Here is an 18670-nt window from a genome sequence, read left to right as displayed (position 1 = left end):
GGTTTCTGCTGCACAGATTACTCTTACAAACTGAGGGGGGGGGAAACCCAGAGAGAGCCAGTTTGGTGTAATGGTGAAGGCACCAGGCTAGAAACTAGGAGTTCTAGTCCCACCTTAGCCAGTTGGGTGACTTTGGATCAGTCATTTGTTCTCAGCCCAACCACCACACAAGCTGTTGTGCGGAAATTAGGAGGCAAAAGTAATAGGTATGTTAGCTTCTTTGAATTATTTATGAAAAATAATAAAAGATGGGATGTAAATAAAACAAACAAACCCAAACATTGTAAATGCCTATACTATCCTAGTATTCCATCTTTAGTTAATAGTACATATGTCTACTAAGAATTAAAACCAGTTAAACTTTTTTCTTTTTTTTATGACCCTGTAATCCTTTAATTTGGGTAAGAGTAAGGGCAACTGAATCCAGCTGAGTGTTTACTGGCCGAATGCCCTTCCTGACACCTACATGGAGTTTGCAGCAAATTATTTTCTCTTTGGGCCCTGAGAAACAGAGAAACATTCACCACTGCCTAGGATTTGAACTCTCAACCTTCTCAGTTGGAGGCAAGCACCTTCATTACTAGACCATCATGCTGCTCTTCCAATTAAACTTACGTTATTCTAAGTTATTTCCAAATTAAGTGTACATAACATGGTATCCAGAGAGAACAATACTAGAGATACTGGAGAATGTATGTAGAACAGAAACCACCACTTTCAAAGCTAATATAGTTGTGTGATCACAGGGGGCTTTGGGGGCTTTTTTATACAACTGTCTTTTAACTGTGTGTTTATGTATTCGCATACATAAATAAATACACGGATATATGCATATATACCTTCACACATTTTTCTATCTGACTGGTTTCACTGGGAAGGATAACTATTATTCCAGTTCTGGGACTGATGTTAATAGTGTGTTGAGTAGCAACAAAAGATCTTTGAATGTACTTAATTCAAGGCTTCCCCAATCATCTTCTACAGCAGGAACAGCCAACTATGGAGTGACACTGGTAGCCTTTCCATCACTATAATGAATAGGCTTTCAGCAAAGGACATATCGCTGCTTTAAATATCTGAGCACTTCCAGCACCTTCTCCAAACATGTAGAATTAATATTCTAAATCTGAATATATCTGAGACGGACTCTTATTATGTACTAACTTCCTTAACTGACCTGACTAAAAATATACTGGTTATCAATCTGTCCTAAATTCGGTAAGGCGTTTAATTTTAAATCCACTAAGGACCATCTTAAGGTAGCAATACACAACCTTCCTGAAACAATGATTCAAACTGCATGTGCATCTGCATGATTATGCCTTCAACCTTAATAAGTCAATATATTTACACTCCTTTCAAAATGTATAAATCCTCAGTTTAATCAACGCAAGTGTACAGCAGTGACTTGTGTTCAAATCAGTGTTGACATAACTTCATGCTGAGAATGAACTTTCCATCATCTTCATTTTGCAGTGAAGACCTTGCCAGCAATAAATCTTCCGGGCTATATCATAAAACCATGGCACTCTTTCTGCAAAAGAGATACTTATTAGCCATTACTAGAGGAAGAAAAATAGAAAACCAGTATATGAAACACTCCACTTTGAACAAAAATTGATTTTATTTTCCAACAGACTGTAATAGCATTGCTTTGAATTATTCTTAATTTAAAGGCTGCAGGCTATGAATGATAGGATAAAAAAATGCTTAAGACAAAAAAAAAGATAAAGACATTTCACAAGTGGTTGCAATTTAGATCTTAGGGAACTTACTTACTTATCTTAGGATCACAGCATGCTAATCCAGACATCTATCCCTCAACCCTAGTGTTTTCCAGGAATGCATGACTCATCAGGACCCAGCAAAGCTAACACCATTAAACAACTTTAATTGAGCATCCAAGGTCAAGTTTGGTTGGCATTTGGACTTTAGCCGACTGATTTGCAATGCTAACCATTCAGTTGGCATCTGGACTTTCGACTGTCTTGAAGTGCTAAATAATAGCATTGCTATGCTTTTGTGGAAAACAGCGATATTAAGAATCCTGCATGAAATGTCATTTTTCTCCATAGAAGTGATTCCTTATTTTCCAACTGTTCTGGAGGGTGGGTACATTAGAAATATGCCTGGCTATAATATTGCTGTAATGGCTTATCTGACAGCTTTCGTCCATGATTTTATAACCTTCTTGAGATTTTTTTTAAAATTACCCGAAATATGCTATTGCTGCCACCCCAAAGACAAGACTGCTTAAGAAACCTACCTTGCCAACCATAGCTACAAGCTGTATCTCTGTTCCGTTGAGTCACAGTGTGGGGAACTCCTCAGAGAGATGGACCTTCTCTCAAGGACATCATCAATCTCAAAATCAGTGGCTCCCTGCAAAATACTTGTCCCATTAACTTGGATCATTCATCATGATCAGCAATGCTAAATGTTCCCAACTAAAAACAAATATATCAGCTGTTACAGGAAGAATTAAAACAGCTTATGATTACATGTTCGGGAAGAAATGATGGAAGACACTGTCCTCTGTACATTGTTGGTCGGAGTAGCTTTCTATTAATGTTCATCACAAGTATGTATCATTTTAGAGAGACAACAGCAAGTAATGTCACTGTAGGTTAACTCACATGGATCTGTACCTCCAACATAGAGCACTGGATAGTGCAAACAGCTTCTCTGATTTAAACAGAGCATAACAAGAGGATTATGGAGGCGAGATCAAATATCTACATGATTTCTGAATAGAAAATAGCTGTGCAAAGGAGGGGGGGGGCACCAGTACTAAGAACAATCTCTTTTATATTATGAGAACCAGAAGATTCACAAAGACAAATTCTGTGCATTAATCTACAGCGAGTGGCTCTACCGTTGTAACAATTAAGGTAGGCTTAGTTGACAAACAACTCATAAGCCTTTCTGCAACAATGGGTACTGGTGTCATGTGACTACGGGGTTTTGTCTTTAGCAACAATTTATAGCAAAATTTAAATGTGAGTTATCTAAATAACTCTGTTCCAAACCATCCATCTAGGAACCAGGGATCAGATTAGCTTGCTAAAAAATATAGAGCAAGAAGCATCTGCTGAGTTTGCTGCCTGTTACTCAAAGTCATCTGTCCCAAACGAGTTTTATTATATTCAAATGAGAAAAAGTTGGAATACAAAGTTAGAATGCCATCAATCCAAGAAAATTCTTTTCTAGGATACTTCATTCCCCTTTTCTTTTGATTTTCTAGTTTCTCTGCTGCAACAGGGAACTAGCATTTGATGTACAGACAGCAAAGGCTTTTTTCTAAGTGATGGAAGGAGTATTGGTAGAAAAAGATTCCTCTTGCTAGGACACTTTTTATCTTTGTTTTTTTTAATTCCTATAATCCTTTTGTTTCTCCCCAAAATCTCTTTGATGTGACCCCCTGCATCGATGATACAATTTTAGCTACCAAAATCCACGTTAAACAAATTCAATTTTGCAATCCATGGAGGAAAGTTAGCATATAAATGTAACGAAGAAAAATAATTCATCAGTCAAAGGGTTGCAGAGAGAGCCTCAACAAACAGCTGCTTAATAAATGACACGTGTAGGAAATAAGGACCCACCTCTCTCCTTATTTGAGCTGAACTTCCAAATCTGACTCTTGAAAGCTACCATCATCTGCTTTATCTAAATATATCACACGTTCCATTGTTTTTGCTCATATAAAGAGATAAAGATGATGATAATAAAACCACGATTAAGTGGTTTTCCCTCCTTTTCGTTCTTCATCACTACCATAGCATTCAACTATTGGAAGGCCACCTCTATCTTGCAATACCACGTGATCCAGCCCAGAGACAGATTTATTGTCTCAGCAAAGGCCAGTCTTGCCAAGGAGTAAGTGCTTGACTTTTGAGAGGAAAACTGAAATATAATGCAGGAAATTGACATTACAATTAATCAAAGCAGAAGATGAGCTTTCTCTATGACTTTTTCACCTTCATTTGAACAGTCAAAACCGGCAACTTGGCTGCCATTTTGCTACTCTGCAATGCCTAAGAGTTTTGATTTAATTAATTAATGCGTATCCTGCCCATCTCACTAAGAGGCAACTGCAGGCAGCCTGCAATGAGGTAAAAAATAAAATATAAAAACAGTAAGTATCCCAGTTAAGCACATTGTACTCACAATGGAAAGCCTTTCCCTGGCTTCAGGAGAGGTAAGCAGATTCCTCACTCTCTCATTAATCTCCTCCCAGCTGGAATTGGGGCTGGAGTATAATCTGAAAAACATCCGACACTCAATACCCATGCTGTTGTCTAGGCCAAGGGTATCCAACCTTGGCAAGTTAAAGACTTGTGGACTTCAACTCCCAGAATTCCTCAGCCAGCATGGCTCACTGGGGAATTCTGAGAGTTGAACTCCACAGGTCTTAAACTTGCCAAGGTTGGACACACTCCTGGTCTAGGCAGATGATCCCATCAGATAGCACAACAACTTCCATCTGCTGGCATTTCCACAGGTTCCCCATTAGTAATGGATCTTCTTCACTCTTTACTACTCAATATGATTGCAATATATGTTCAATTTTTGTGTTCTGCAAAATGGGCTCACAAGTTACCAACACTTGAACAGTAAATGTCACTGCAGAGATCAACTTTTGCTAAAGTGCTGATTAAGAACTCGAAGTATCTCTTTTACCAAGCAATTCAAATGTGTGAAATTCTCCCAGATTTTTTTTTCTATTTATACCACAAGGTCAGAATTGTTTATGGGACTTGCCTAGATCTTAGCTCATATTTTTCTTAATCTAAGCTGATCAGCATCACTGCATTGTATCCTTTAGTCAGCAGGAGGGAAGAAAATGCAGAAGACTTTCACTTTAAACTGTCAATAGCCAAGTACTCCAGACATTGTCATCTTTCATCGAAGTACATAGATATATCTTATTTAGTCATTGCCACATTTTTCCCCACTACTTTCCCCCTAACAAAATTCTCTTGAGGCAGCTTGCAACAAAATTTTGATCTAAATTTTACAGAGTATATAAAAAAATAACTATTCCAATTTGTGACACTGATGCACTAAATAAAAATATTAAAAATCCAGCAGATATCGCCAAGGATTTGATAAATAAAATCTATTAGCTGATCTCTAAATTTTAAGAATTGGGACATGCTCAAATGAAAGGTAGACATCTGCTTTCTGGTCCTGGAATCACTGTAGAAAAAGTGGCACTCTGCCAGGCTACACCACCTTCTCTCTGAGATTCACAAATGATTCACAGTGAAAAAGGGGCTATAAAGTCAATACTGTTCCCTTTCCGAAAGTTTTAAAGGTCTTGGAACTGTGTCTAGAAAAAGATGGGAAGCAGGAGTTTTGCTAAGCATTGTCAACAGCGTGGACAAATCTATTCAAATATACATAAAAGGGCCAGGCTATCTGAAGGACTGTCTATCTCCTATAGTTTGATAAGATCAGGTAGAGCTGGTGTGCTTCGGATCCTGTTAATCAACCACACCATTTACTGGGATCCAGGAAGTTTGTTTTCTCTTTAGTCAAGTGGCACCTGCCCAATGGAATGATACCGTCAGAGGTCCAGAACATCAGGGTGGGAGCCAAATCTTAAGTGTTCTTCCAGACCTTGGAGTAGGATCCTGGTGGAATCCTGCTGGTTATATTTAGTTACTGGCAGTGTGCATGTCCAGACCATGGAATTTTTGGTAGGGGTTTTTTAGTGCCAATTATACAAGTCAGGCAGCTTCTAAATCTCATAAAATAAATTGAATGGCTGAATTTCATGCTAGCTGGCCTTTCCAAGCAGACTTCAAAAATAGCCCTAATTATAGCATTCTGGAGGACTCTAACATGAATGTTACTTTTAATTTTAACCTTCACTTCCTGTACGTGTAATGTAATCAACCTTATTTCTTCTGTTGAAGCAATCATTTGTTTTAATTTCCTGCTTACGTCTTTATCTGTACTTTCTTAGCTGCTGTGTAGCTGCAACAGTGGGAGACTACAGTACAAGATGCTTAGAGAAATGGAATAATATTTTAAAAACCTTAGAGATATTTTACTAGCAAATCAACTGATTGCTGAAAGGTGTTTTCGGGACTAGAGGATAGTGAGCATCAACATAAAAAGCCAGATCTGAATGCAATCATAAGTTGTAAAACTGATCTTTCAAGAAGACATGAGCAAGCAAGATATAATACATCCAAAAGAGGCTACAGTATATACAAACTTCCTGACCAAAAAATTGGCTGCCTTGGCTGAACTGAGCTTCTAATTGCTGACTCTATTTGCAACTATAATGGTTCTTAGACAGCTGTTCCCATATCCTATGCCACAGGTCTGCAACCCACGGCTCCGGAGCCACATGCGGCTCTTTCAGCCGTCTCCTGCGGCTCCCAGTCCTCTGCCATGTGCAGTCCAAAAAAAAAAAGTGGGACTAAAAAAGTTCAACCAATCAATTCAAATATGCAGGGTAGGTGCATATCTCGCCTTGGCTCCACTCTTCAGTCAAACCCTGTTCTGCACATGCATGCATGTACGCGCATGCGCACACATTTTTTTGCGGCTCCCAGTTTTTCCTTTTGTGAGGGAACCGGTTCCGAGTGGCTCTTTCACTGTTTCAGGTTGCTGACCCCTGTCCTATGCAGTGATAGGGAGGGGAAAATAAGCCTCTTTCCTGGTAATAGAGGTTATCACCAAGAAGTGGGTATTTGAGTCTTCCTTGACAAGAGAGATGGAGCTTAATTATTCTATGACAGTTACTGATATCGATGAAGGCAATAAGCAGCAGCAAGTGCAGCTGTCAACAATTTCTGGTGACAAGGATATGCTCTAGATCAGGGGTAGGCAACCTTGGCTCTTTTATGACTCGTGGACTTCAACTCCCAGAATTCCTGAGCCAGCCATGGGAGTTGAAGTCCACGAGTCATAAAAGAGCCAAGATTGCCTACCCCTGCTCTAGATATATGGTCCACTGGTGCTACACTTAACCCCTAATTATCTAAGATTGGTAACCTGTGCTGGGGAGATGCCCATCTTCCACTAGGACTCGATGATTCATAATGGGTTGGGGAAGAACTTCTGTGGCAAAGACCAGGGGTCTTCCATGCATAAGTGGCAGCAGATGTCCTTGTTTCATGAAATGATGACTCGTAATCCAAATTTTGGTCTTTCGCCGGTTCTCTGATAACCTATGAGGAAAGGAAGAATTTCCCAATAAGAGATGCAATTACAGACTCCAAACACATCTAGAGGAAAACGAGATGGAGGAGATGGAGTCAGTACAAGGAAAATTAATTGTCAAAAAGAAAGACACAGATGGCTGTCACTGAATGACTATCAATGGAATCAACAGACCTCCAGGGGAGGAAGCTGGCAAATGTAACTTCCGGATTTTCATATATGTACCATCACCTGTACGGAAGAAGCATTTATCTCACGCAGGCCAAGTTTACAATATCAGATCCATTGATAATTCGGCCCTTTCCCATTCTGAATTCTAGCTTACCATTGCAGTATTGGGGGGAGCGGGAGGGGTGGTGGTGATGGAGTTCACACATCAGAAGGCATGTAGCAACTATACAATGGAATAATTTGTTCAATGATCCAGAATTCTGAATTCGTCAACCAACTTATTAGCCATGTTTTTACAAACCTCACCCCAAATGTTTACCTTAGCAGCTGGAGATGTGGTTTTCCAGTTATCGAATGATATTGCTACAAGAAACAGAAAGAAGCATTCTGATTAATGCAAATAATTCTTATATTGCACATGTCTTGTGTGTTAAAGATAGCTTATGAAAGATCACAGGACAGTTTAATACGGCTAGTTAGATCTATTTTCTGCAATACTTGTCATCCAGCCCTCATCAATTTTCAGGTACAGTCTGGAATTTCAGCATGGATCTAGGCTATATTTATTAAAAGTATGTAATACAGGGCATGGTTACAGCTTCCAGCTGAATTAAAACTTCTGATTAATGCTTAAGAATAGAACAATCTATAAATAACGGTCTGGAGTGTAGATAAAGATTGAAGTGCAACAATTTGGGGAAGGTCAAAGCACGGAGCTGGGTAATCTGGACTTAATTAGATATAGGTATATTTTGGATGTTTCTGAATTCTTTTTATTGTTTTAAAATGTTTTTAATATTTTGATTGCAATATATTCCTTGAATTGTATGCCATCCAGAGTCGTTGACTGAGATGGGCAACTATAGAAATTGAATAGATAGATAGCACAAAAGTTGTCTATTTATTGGTGATATGCATTGGTTTAGAACAACACAATGCCCAGATTCCCTGAAATTTAGACTGGAGTATTTTTCCCCCCCTGATCAATAGGAAAAAGAAACAGTGTTCAGCTCAACAAAGGAAATACTAAGGCAGGAAAGGTTTTGTTCCTTTGTTTGCCAGAATTTGGACAACGTACAACTGGGCTTTCAAGAAAAGAGACAACCTCACTTGTTTCCCTCTATTGGCAGTTGAGAAAATGGTTTGGCAAGGAAGAGCTAACTCCCATGTCACATGTCACTTTGAAAACCAGAGAAAGAACTGTATGCAATATAGATGCTTATGATTATTTATTAGCTGGCTAAACGCCACAGTTTATTCACAACTGACTAACTCATAAGTGTTTTCATCATTGAAAGCACCTTCTACAGTACCATGCTGATTAAATATTTACAATACTTATTTATCCTGGCATATAAACGTTTATAAATTTATCTAACAAAATTTAATTTTTTAAAACAGTTACAAAAATGGTATGAAGTTGGAAGAAGAATGCAAATCTATGGATACCTAACGAGCATCTGGGACAGCAGCTTATCTCAGTTACCATTATTTTGTAAAGACAGATTTGGGTCAGGATCAGAGAAATAGATGGCAGTTTCCCAGGTACACAAATCTGTGATTTGAAAAAATAAATAAAATCCCTCTACTTGGAAGACTTCGAATGAAAGCTACTTGGCTCTCTTCCAGACCTATGTAACAACTGCACCTTTATTTCATGGATAATCTATTCCAGATTTCCTGCATAATATTACCTTGCAAGGGCATGCTGTGTTGACTGCCAGAAGAATCTACTGAAAGAGGACTCAGCAGATATAGGTACAAAATGTGATGCCTGAGGAGCATTTTTCCTGAGCATGAAAGGCAATACGTAGGGTATGTATCATGTGCCATGTTCTATCTTAATTTTATGCCATTAAGAAAGGTATCAACTTCTGATATAGAAAAGAAACAAGATTACTAATGGGAAACAAACTTTACTTAAATCACAGATCTGGATTATCTTCTGGGCCATGGAGACTGTGAAGCACGTCATCATTCACTAGAATTACTCAACTACTCCAACCATGTGGTCTGTGGTCTCCCATAGCAACCTTTGTTGTAGTTTACAGAAACTTTCATTTACTAAATAAAATTAGAGATTCTGCCTTTGCTCTAAAATAACTGTCCTGATGTATTTAAGATCTAAGTAGTTAGCGCATGGGAAAATGGTCACAAGGAGCATCTAGAACAGATCCGGTATGTCTGGTATGTCCAATTCATGGCCTGTAGTCCACATGCAGCCCTAGACAGTTATATATGCAGTCCAAGACAATTCCTCTTCACTCAGTGCAGCCCAGGCAAGCCAAAAGATGGGACAACCATGATCAATGGAGATCTCCAGAATTCATCAGAAGGAATAAAGATGACAAAATTCAGCCCCCATAGCATCAAAATGTGACAACACCCTGAGATGTAAGCAGACATAACGTTATAAATCAATGTGTAATAAAAGAGTAAGTACCTCGTTTCAACTGGTATTTGTGAGGATTTCTTGAAGTGCTGGTACTCTGTCTTGCATTTCGATATGATAAGGGAGACCGAACTTCCTCAGAAAAACCTTTAGAAGCATCCACCTAAAAATAATGAGGAAATAGTCTCAAAATGGAATCCTAAACAATACTGAAATAATTGAAATAAAGTTTCAGGGGAGCGTGGTACACTTACTACTTATCTTCATTTGCCCCTAACATCCTTTAATATAATTCTTAGCTTTAATATCATTGCAAAGTAAATATTAAACTAGCTGGCTGATTTAAAAACTCGAATTAAGTCAAAAGGTTTTGCAGATACTTCAAAAAATAATTACCTAACAAGTGGGCTGCTTTTAGACCCGGCATTAAGATGGGTATAAATCTAGTGTAGGGATATTTGAGGTCTTTATATGGTCCACATCTATGGTGTAGATAGGAAGGAATGCTTTTTATTTATGTATTTATTTATTTATTTATTTTTCAGACTACAATTTTTAATGCATTTCTTGGCTTAAAATATACCATACATTATGAGATGAAAACACTGTGATCCACTTATCTCCACTCCCAAGAACCCAACTATGGCTGTTTCCTTATTGCTTACTGTTCTAGCTGATTAATTTGTGTCAGTCTGCCCTATTGATTGTGATTACATTGTTTACTTATTCAGAATTAGTTCAATGAAGCAACTGGAAGTTCTAATGCCTTTGAATGAATCAGTGTCCTGGCCACGTCTCTTTCAAATTAAGGATAGGGGAATCAGAATGGTATAGGTAAATTTACTAATTGGCAGTTTACTCTAGTGGTTAAGACACCTGGCTAGAATGACAGAGATCATGACCTTAGCCATGAAAACTTTGGGCCATTCCCAGTCTCTTAACCTGTCTACCTTAGCAGGTTGTTGTTGTGGGGAAAATAGGAGGAGGAAGGATGTATTCGCTACCTTGAATAATAAAGATGGCACATCAATCAATCAATCAATCAATGCACATAAGCTTGCACGATGTTGACTTTATCCTACCTCCAAATAGTGGGTGATATAGACTTTTGCATTATCAAGTGTAGAGAAGGATCATCCTCTTATAAACATATACTGTTTAAATAGACCCAAGTGGATTAAGTCTATTATGTGGCTTGCTGTTAATTAAATCCTGTCATTTCTTGAGAATAGGAGAAATGGTTGTACTCGCTGGGATGGATGACTTCCCAAGAGTAGTATTGATTTGTTTATAACTTTTGCAGAGGAAAGGGGCGATATTGTGAGCACTGAAACACTGGATTTATGAAAACTTCTAAAGTAAGTTTTTTCATTAGTTATATAGAAAGAAATCTATATAACTGTCTCTGTATGGGCAGGGAAGAGACAAGAAAGGGAACATTAATTTTGGGATGGGAAGAAAAGTGAAAATTTTACCATACAGTTTTCTTTGGAAAACATTACAATCAGCTTTGCTTGAAGATGACAGTAGTAGGTTTACACCACAATTCTACACATGCTTACCTGGATTAAGCTCAGTGGGAATCTCTTTGAAATCAACATACATCCTTCATCATAAATCCAGACCAAAGACTCTTATTAAGCAAGAATCCCCAGCGATAGATGTGCATCTTACATCTGAGTAGAGGCATACTGGCAGCATTTGTAGATGTTTGCAAGCAACTTTAAACTAGTAAGTAATTCTACTTCCCCAATTTTTATTATACCACAGGAAAAAAATGACAGTCAGAACTTCTTCATTTTATGGTTATATGCTAGTAAAAGAAACTGACAGAAAGTATGTATATGTATCTATATCCGTACACATACACACGTACTTTCTGCACAATGCAAAACACACATGGGAAGTTGAGGCAAATCAGGACTATTTTCATGTCACTGGAGAGAGCCTAGCATCAGGCAGAAGAATTTTAAATTTTAAAGTATTTAATTAAATTATATGAAATTAATTTTAAAATTTTAATTTTTATTGTTATTAGGAATTGTGGGCTTTACTAATTTAATTCTATTTTATTCTTTTTTGTATTGTTTTAATTGCCCTGTGAACTGCCCTGAGTCCTTTGGGAATAGGGCGGTATATAAATTCAACAAATAAATAAATAAATAAGAAAGGTCTGCCCTTACAACTCTCATCAGACCAAGCCATCATGGTTAATGGTCAGGATGATGGGAAGCAATCCAGCAACAGAACCAAATATTGTCAACAAATTCTTGGATCTGGCAACAACACATTCAAGTGTGTGTTGAATGTATGCAGATAAAAACAAGATGAAAAACAGAATTTCTTTAAATCAGCCCAATTTTGAATTCTTTAATCAGCCCAATTTGATATGTTCTTTTTTTTAAAAAAAATGACTATAATTTAGCTTTATCATCCTTTTGCTTTATTTAAAGCAAAGATGTATTTTTTTAAAAAAAGGTATTACCTACGGATAAACAAATGATTACTGAACATATGCAATTGCCAGTCAATATAACATTAATAAAAGATAATAAGCAGCATGTCTTTAGTTTTTAGGATATATAAAAAGTATAATTTAAGGTTAAAGCCAACATCTTCACTACATTGTTTATAAATGTTGCAAAACAAGAAAAGAGAAAAACGAAAGGTGCCCCCCCTCCCAAGTAGTATAGGTAAATATTTAACTTCTAACCTTCCTCTTCTTTGTGTTCCAACCAGTTTGCAATATTTAATTGGCATAAGCTTTGAAAACATTACTCCTGATGAGCGTTCTTAATTGTCCCAGCTGAAATCTACCATTCAGCCAAAATTAATTGTTATGGAATGAAGTTGTAATAAGTTCTATCATTTGTCCTAGAGACCCTTAACATAGATTACTCCTCTTAACATGGATTACTCCAAAAGGAAGATGCACATTGTTTTTGTACAACATTATGTTCCTGAAGCTTTAATTTGAGAAAATCGCCCCAATGTTGAAAGGAACATTTTCATCATATTTTGGGGACTTACATGCCTAACTACGAAAGGTGGCCGGTGGTCTGCTTCTGTTTTGAACCGAACACTTCTCAGGTTCAGGGAAGATGGTGGCTGGTGCTTATCTCTGCAGACTTCCTGGAGATGCCGTCTCGGGCTTGGGGGTGAGGAGCGGGACTCAAATGACCTTGAAAGTCTCTTGCAGTTCCGACTTTTTGCTGCCTTGTGTTGCACTGGTGAGAGGCTCCTTTTTTCAGGTGATGTTGAAGGCACCCCTTGTAACTTGATTTTACTGCGCTCCTGCAAAAGATACCTGCTTTGTAATCTCAAGAATCAGCTGGGAAGGCAGTGCACGATGGTACGGGTAATATCCCAGAGGCAGCTGTTTGAACCCATGCTGGGCTGCACCCTCAACCCATGAAAAAAATCCTTCTGGGCAAGACGGGGAGCCTCAAGGCCAACAACGTGGTCAATGTATCCAATCCTCCCTACTAATGATGGAAACAGGCTGGCAGCTACAGCAACTTTCAGCTGCAGCAACAAATTGACAGCAGGGTTGAACTGAATCTCCGCTTTTAGATTTGGTTCAGGAGCTCCATTGAGCACCCCCTCCCCCCCTAACAATGGTCCATTAGAGCCACTGACTACAGGTAGTTCTCGATTTCCGACTACAATTGGAACCTGAATTTCCATTGCAAAGCAAGGCAGTTAAGTGAACTTGCGTCCAAATTTATGACTTTTTTTGCCATGGCCGTTAAGGGAATCACTGCCGTTAAGTGAAACACATAGTTGTTAGGTGAATCCAACTTCCCCCGTTAACTTTGCTTGCCAGAATCTGGCTAGGAAGGTCACAGATGGTGGTCACATTACCCGGGATGCTGCAGCTGTCTTGAATACACGTTAGTTGCCAAGCGCCCAAATTTTGATCAGATGACTGTGGGGAGGCTGTGATGATTGTAAGTCCAAGGATCAATCGTATGTCACTTTCTTCAGTGCAGCTGTAACTTGGACTTACAATCATCACAGCCTCCTCACAGTCATCTCATCAAAATTTGGGCACTTGGCAACCAGCATGTATTTATGACAGCTGTAACATCCAGCCACAGAATCCACATCCCCAAGAGAAATGTGGTTCTTGATCACATTCAGAGTCAGATTGCCCCAGATCCTCTCTGCTCAAGATAGGAGCTGGGAAAAACATAGGGCTAACATCTCCCCACAGACATGGATAAAATTGTGAAACTTCCAGGGAAAAGATTCTTATTATAGCTAAGTACTTCATTACTGTACTTTTTCCTATTTCTCTGTACCGTTAAATCTTTTTAAAAAAATGTCTCTGCCCAATCTATTTAATTCCTGCTAAGTTCAAGTTCAAAGCAGGCAGATTTGAATTTACAATAGGGAAGCCCACTTGGAGTTCAAAACACTTCCAAAATGATCAGATGAAAACTTTTGATAAGGTCAGAAATACCTGCTTTGAACTTGGAACAGTGCATTTTGAACTTGAAATGGGACTATTTATAGAAGACAACCTTCTAATTTTTATTATTTTCAGATAATCTGAGTAAGCTTCCTTGTTTATTGTTGCTCTCTTTTTAAAGACTGCATTATGGATTTAAGTGTCTTAATAGAGCATTTAAAACATACAAAGCATTATATTAAGAGTAGAGATAAGGAAAAAATAAATTTGAGCAAATGCAATTGGGTCTAAAAATGACCATTTATTAAAATTACTTACATTATACCACTTGCTGGGAAGAAGTGGAAGCTCTGTAATAGTTGTTCTTGTTGAAAATTCTAATTTTGGTGCAATGCCCTTTAAACAATTTTAACACGAGGAATTAATATAAATAAATGCATGCAGAACAAGATAATATATAAATGCACTACAAGAGATTGCAACTGTGTATTTTTCATTAATTTGAAGAACATCAGGTAAAATAGATATAAATTTAAATTAACAGTTAATATGTTCATGTGCTTACAAGTTACTTTAAATAAGCATGTAAAGGTTGCATCATAAACTTACCAATTGCTTCCAATATTTTTATTTGCAGCTCAGATTCTAGCTAGTAGTTATGCCAACTATCATATCATTTCAATTATCTCAAGGAACAGCAACGTAAGGGTTGATAAGCAAATAGTGTGATTTACATATGTGTTCTACTTTTAAATCATGCTGAATCAATTTCTAACTTTATATAGACTATATTTTCTTCCAGCAGAAGGAACCAATGAGTCTGCTAGACCTACTTATTACAGGTAATCCTTGACTTATGTCATAATTGAGCCTGGAATTATGGTAAGATATGCTGATTGTTAAGCAGGTCACTTACTTGATTTTACTTTTTTTTTGCAATAGTCATTAAGCAAAGCAATTGTCCAAAACTGGTATTTTTTTGTCATAAACCAGAAGTAAATGCCAATTTCTGAAAAAAAAACCATCATAAATTGTGGTCATGTGACTACAGAATAGTATAAATGGTTGCCAGTGTGGGCCAGTTGCCAAGTGCCTAAAATGTGATTACATGATTGTGCGGGAAAGCAGCCATCAGAACTTCAAATCCAGGTCTTAAGTACCTTTGGGGGATCTGTTGTAACTTTGACCAGTCATAAGTCAAGAACTACCTTTATATATGGCTACTTTAGATAAATCATGACACAATTTGGGAAGGGGAGCTCTCAAAATGTAGGTAGCCACAACTGCCATTTTAGTTTTTTTAACCGCCCCGCCATGCCCCTAGCCTGGGACTAGGCTACAGGTTGTTGACATCACTAGCCTGAATCTGTGATATTGGTTATTTTGTCTCCCTTCTGGCTCTTAAGGTCACTGTTGCTATTTCCCAACATTATTTCAATTTGGAAACATAAAAGGCACTTTCAATATTGCACAAGCGTTAAATACATATTCAAAAAGGAATTAACAGATGGAAAGAAGTTCTCTGCAACAGCTTTATCAGATTATAATAAAAATGAATGACTAGAGAGAATGGTTATAACGTTTTAATATATTTTTTCATTAAACAGTCATGTGATCTGGCAAAATTTGAAGGGGCAAACCCAACAATTTGCATCTAGGAAATCTCTGTTATTACAAAGCAACAAAGATGATTAGAGGTCTGGAGGCTAAAACATGTAAGGAACGGCTGCTGGAATTGGGTATGTCTAGTTTAATGAAGAGAAGGACTAGGGGTGACATAATAGCAGTGTTCCAATATCTCAGGGGCTGCCACAAAGAAGAGGGAGTCGAGCTATTCTCCAAAGTGCCCGAAGGCAGGACAAGAAGCAACGGATGGAAACTAATCAAGGAGAGAAGCAACCTAGAACTAAGGATAAACTTCCTGACAGTTAGAACAATTAATCAGTGGAACAACCTGCCTCAAGAAGTTGTGAATGCTCCAATACTGGAAGTTTTTAAGAAGAGACTGGACAGCCATTTGTCTGAAATGGTATAGGGTTTCCTGCCTGAGCAGGGGGTTAGACTAGATGACCTCCAAGGTACCTTCCAACTTTACTATTATGATTATCTTTCACAGTTCTGGGGCTGTCCAGACAACTGCTGAGAATTATGGGATTTTAATTCTGGCCCATTTCAAGGACAGCATATTAAATTAAGGCTGAATTAGCACATAAGATAAAAAAAATTCACACCAAAATTTTGGCATATGCTTTGTCACTTAAAAAATAATCCAAATTCCAAGTAAAAAATTAAGCTCTTCCCATACAGTGCAATGGTTTATCACTAACTTACTACTGTTTTTATTATGTCAACCGAGGCTATCACTATAGTATATTTTACTCTTTGAATTATGATAATGATTTTACTATAAAGGGACTGTTCATGCTTTTAAGAGTTTTTAACTAATGTTCACAAATAGAAAGCAAGAAGTTGACAGATCAAGTAATTCATTTCAAGATCAGGTTACTGAGCAGACATTTCTGTCACTGCTAGATGCAATCTCATTTCAGACCAACATACCGGGAAAGAAGGGTAGATGTTCATTAACAGCTCTCGATCCACTCCAGGATATGAAGGAGTCAGTTTTCGCTCAGGAAATAGAAAATACCGAGTGTTTGTTTCATAAAACGCCAGCTCTTTTTCATCTGAATAGTAAATAGAGAATTGTGGCCAATAGAATAATTTTGACCAATGAAACGTACAATCTCATCACACTGTACCGTATTTCAGAAAACAAGTAATTATACTGTCCCCCATGACACCTTCCGTCCCACAGTGAACAACAAATAGGCTACAATTCGTACATAATGGTAAGCACTGGATCCTGGGTTCTTCAGCCAAATGGAACAAGCAGCGTGTTCACATGTACGGCTGTTTCTTCTTTACACAAGCAGATAAACCAGCCCAACAGAGAAATCACTGCATGATGAATAAATCCTGTATTATTACCAGGTGGGCTATAACTATAAAACAGTTTCAAACAGGGTTTATTATTCACTTACCAATTGTGGCTTGTTTAGGTTTAATAACCCCTGTTCAAACTCCATGGTAAAATTTGAAAAAGGGCTTGTACTCAAGAGACAACTAATAACCTCAATAGTTTCATTTCATTTTCATTTCATTTATATACTGCAGGCAAAAGCTTTGCATTAAATCCAGAGACCTTTTTAACTGCAGTCAGAGTATATATCATATTATTCATCCAATTCAATGATAATAGCCGAATGACTTCAATGATAATAGCTGAAATGTACTGCTGAAACATATTAGGAGCACTGCTGGGCTCTCTCTCTCTCTCTCTCTCTCTCTCTCTCTGTGTGTGTGTGTGTGTGTGTGTGTGTGTGTGTGTGAGAGAGAGAGAGAGAGAGAGAGAGAGAGAGAGAGAGAATGAAGATGTCATTCAATAAAATCCTTCCATTGATGAACTTTTCCTTTTTTGCAAGAAATTACTTCATGTTCTCAGGTCGACATGAACAATAGTTTCCATATTTCTCTCCTGAGTTATAATACAGTTTAGGACTATAAAGCTGTCCAAAGCAGTTCCAGGATTTGCTCTATGCAGGTAATCCTCATTTAGCGACTGCAGTTGGGATTGGCAACCTGATTGTTAAGCAAAGCAATCGCTGTGAAAAATCACATGACTCTGATATTTGCTTACGATTTTGTACTAACTTGACTATAATGGAAAACACATGACTGAGAGAAAAATGCAAGGATTGGTTACCAAGTTACTTTTTCATCACTGTCATATCTGCAAACAGTTGCTACCTGAGGCAGTCGCTAAACGAGGATTATCTGTACTTCCTGTTAAGGGCAGAGGGATCATCATAGAATCATAGAGTTGGAAGGGACCTTGGAGGACCTGTGAGGTGGAAGGAAAAAAAATCTCAAGGTGGTGGCTACACCCACATGATCAGTAATGGAAAAAGGGGGCAGGACTTCAAACTGTATATCTGTATTTGCCCTTCTGACTTTTTTAACCCCGCCCCTCACAGAGGAACCTTTGCAAAGACCAAGCACCTTCCTCCTCCATTTTGCAATAATCTCTAAATAAGATACTTAAGCTGAAAGGAAGCCCAGGACAACTGGTCAAAAAAGGACCTGGATTTTGATCTGCCATTTACACGAAGTGAAGCATTTAGGAGCAAGGCAAATTCAGTTAGCTATCAATGAAATAGCATTCTTCACTAGAGATTAAAGATTCTTTCCCTTCAGAAGCACAAGCACATGCTTCAGCAAGTTGCTAATTGCATTGATAGAATTTAAACCTAGCCATAGGAAAAATGGATAAATATAGCACATGCTACTGTTTCTTATTGTAAAATATGTCATTTTTCTCAGTGACATGGAATTTAATTTTCCATTCTCCCTGTCCTCTGGGATGCATCGTTATTATATATAATTGTATTTGACCCTTCATTATCTTGAAGCATGTGGTATCACCAGAAAGTATTGTCTGTTCGCTATCATGC

The 18670-nt window shown here is 37.9% G+C and overlaps 1 protein-coding gene across 3 annotated transcripts in view; it reads right to left on the bottom strand.

Annotated features, from left to right (window-relative positions):
* Positions 1 to 1378: 1378 nt before the first annotated feature.
* SPATA6L (spermatogenesis associated 6 like) overlaps positions 1379 to 18670 on the bottom strand; it is a 30555-nt gene continuing 13263 nt past the window's right edge. For 2 of the 3 annotated variants that reach the window (XM_083351954.1, XM_083351952.1), the window contains exons 5-13: positions 16719 to 16843; positions 14478 to 14555; positions 12776 to 13039; positions 9797 to 9908; positions 7673 to 7716; positions 7015 to 7190; positions 4171 to 4264; positions 2267 to 2382; positions 1379 to 1534 (exon numbers count right to left, since the gene is read on the bottom strand). In XM_083351954.1, the coding sequence (XP_083208080.1) occupies positions 2281 to 2382; positions 4171 to 4264; positions 7015 to 7190; positions 7673 to 7716; positions 9797 to 9908; positions 12776 to 13039; positions 14478 to 14555; positions 16719 to 16843 (995 nt within the window). In that variant the 3' untranslated portion in view covers positions 1379 to 1534; positions 2267 to 2280. The remainder of the gene's footprint in view (positions 1535 to 2266; positions 2383 to 4170; positions 4265 to 7014; positions 7191 to 7672; positions 7717 to 9796; positions 9909 to 12775; positions 13040 to 14477; positions 14556 to 16718; positions 16844 to 18670) is intronic. The other variant, XM_083351953.1, reaches the window with a different exon arrangement.

Source organism: Vipera ursinii (assembly GCF_947247035.1).
Source record: "Vipera ursinii genome assembly, chromosome: 2".
NCBI classification, from domain to species: Eukaryota; Metazoa; Chordata; class Lepidosauria; order Squamata; family Viperidae; genus Vipera; species Vipera ursinii.
This window is presented reverse-complemented; position numbering and strand designations above follow the sequence as displayed.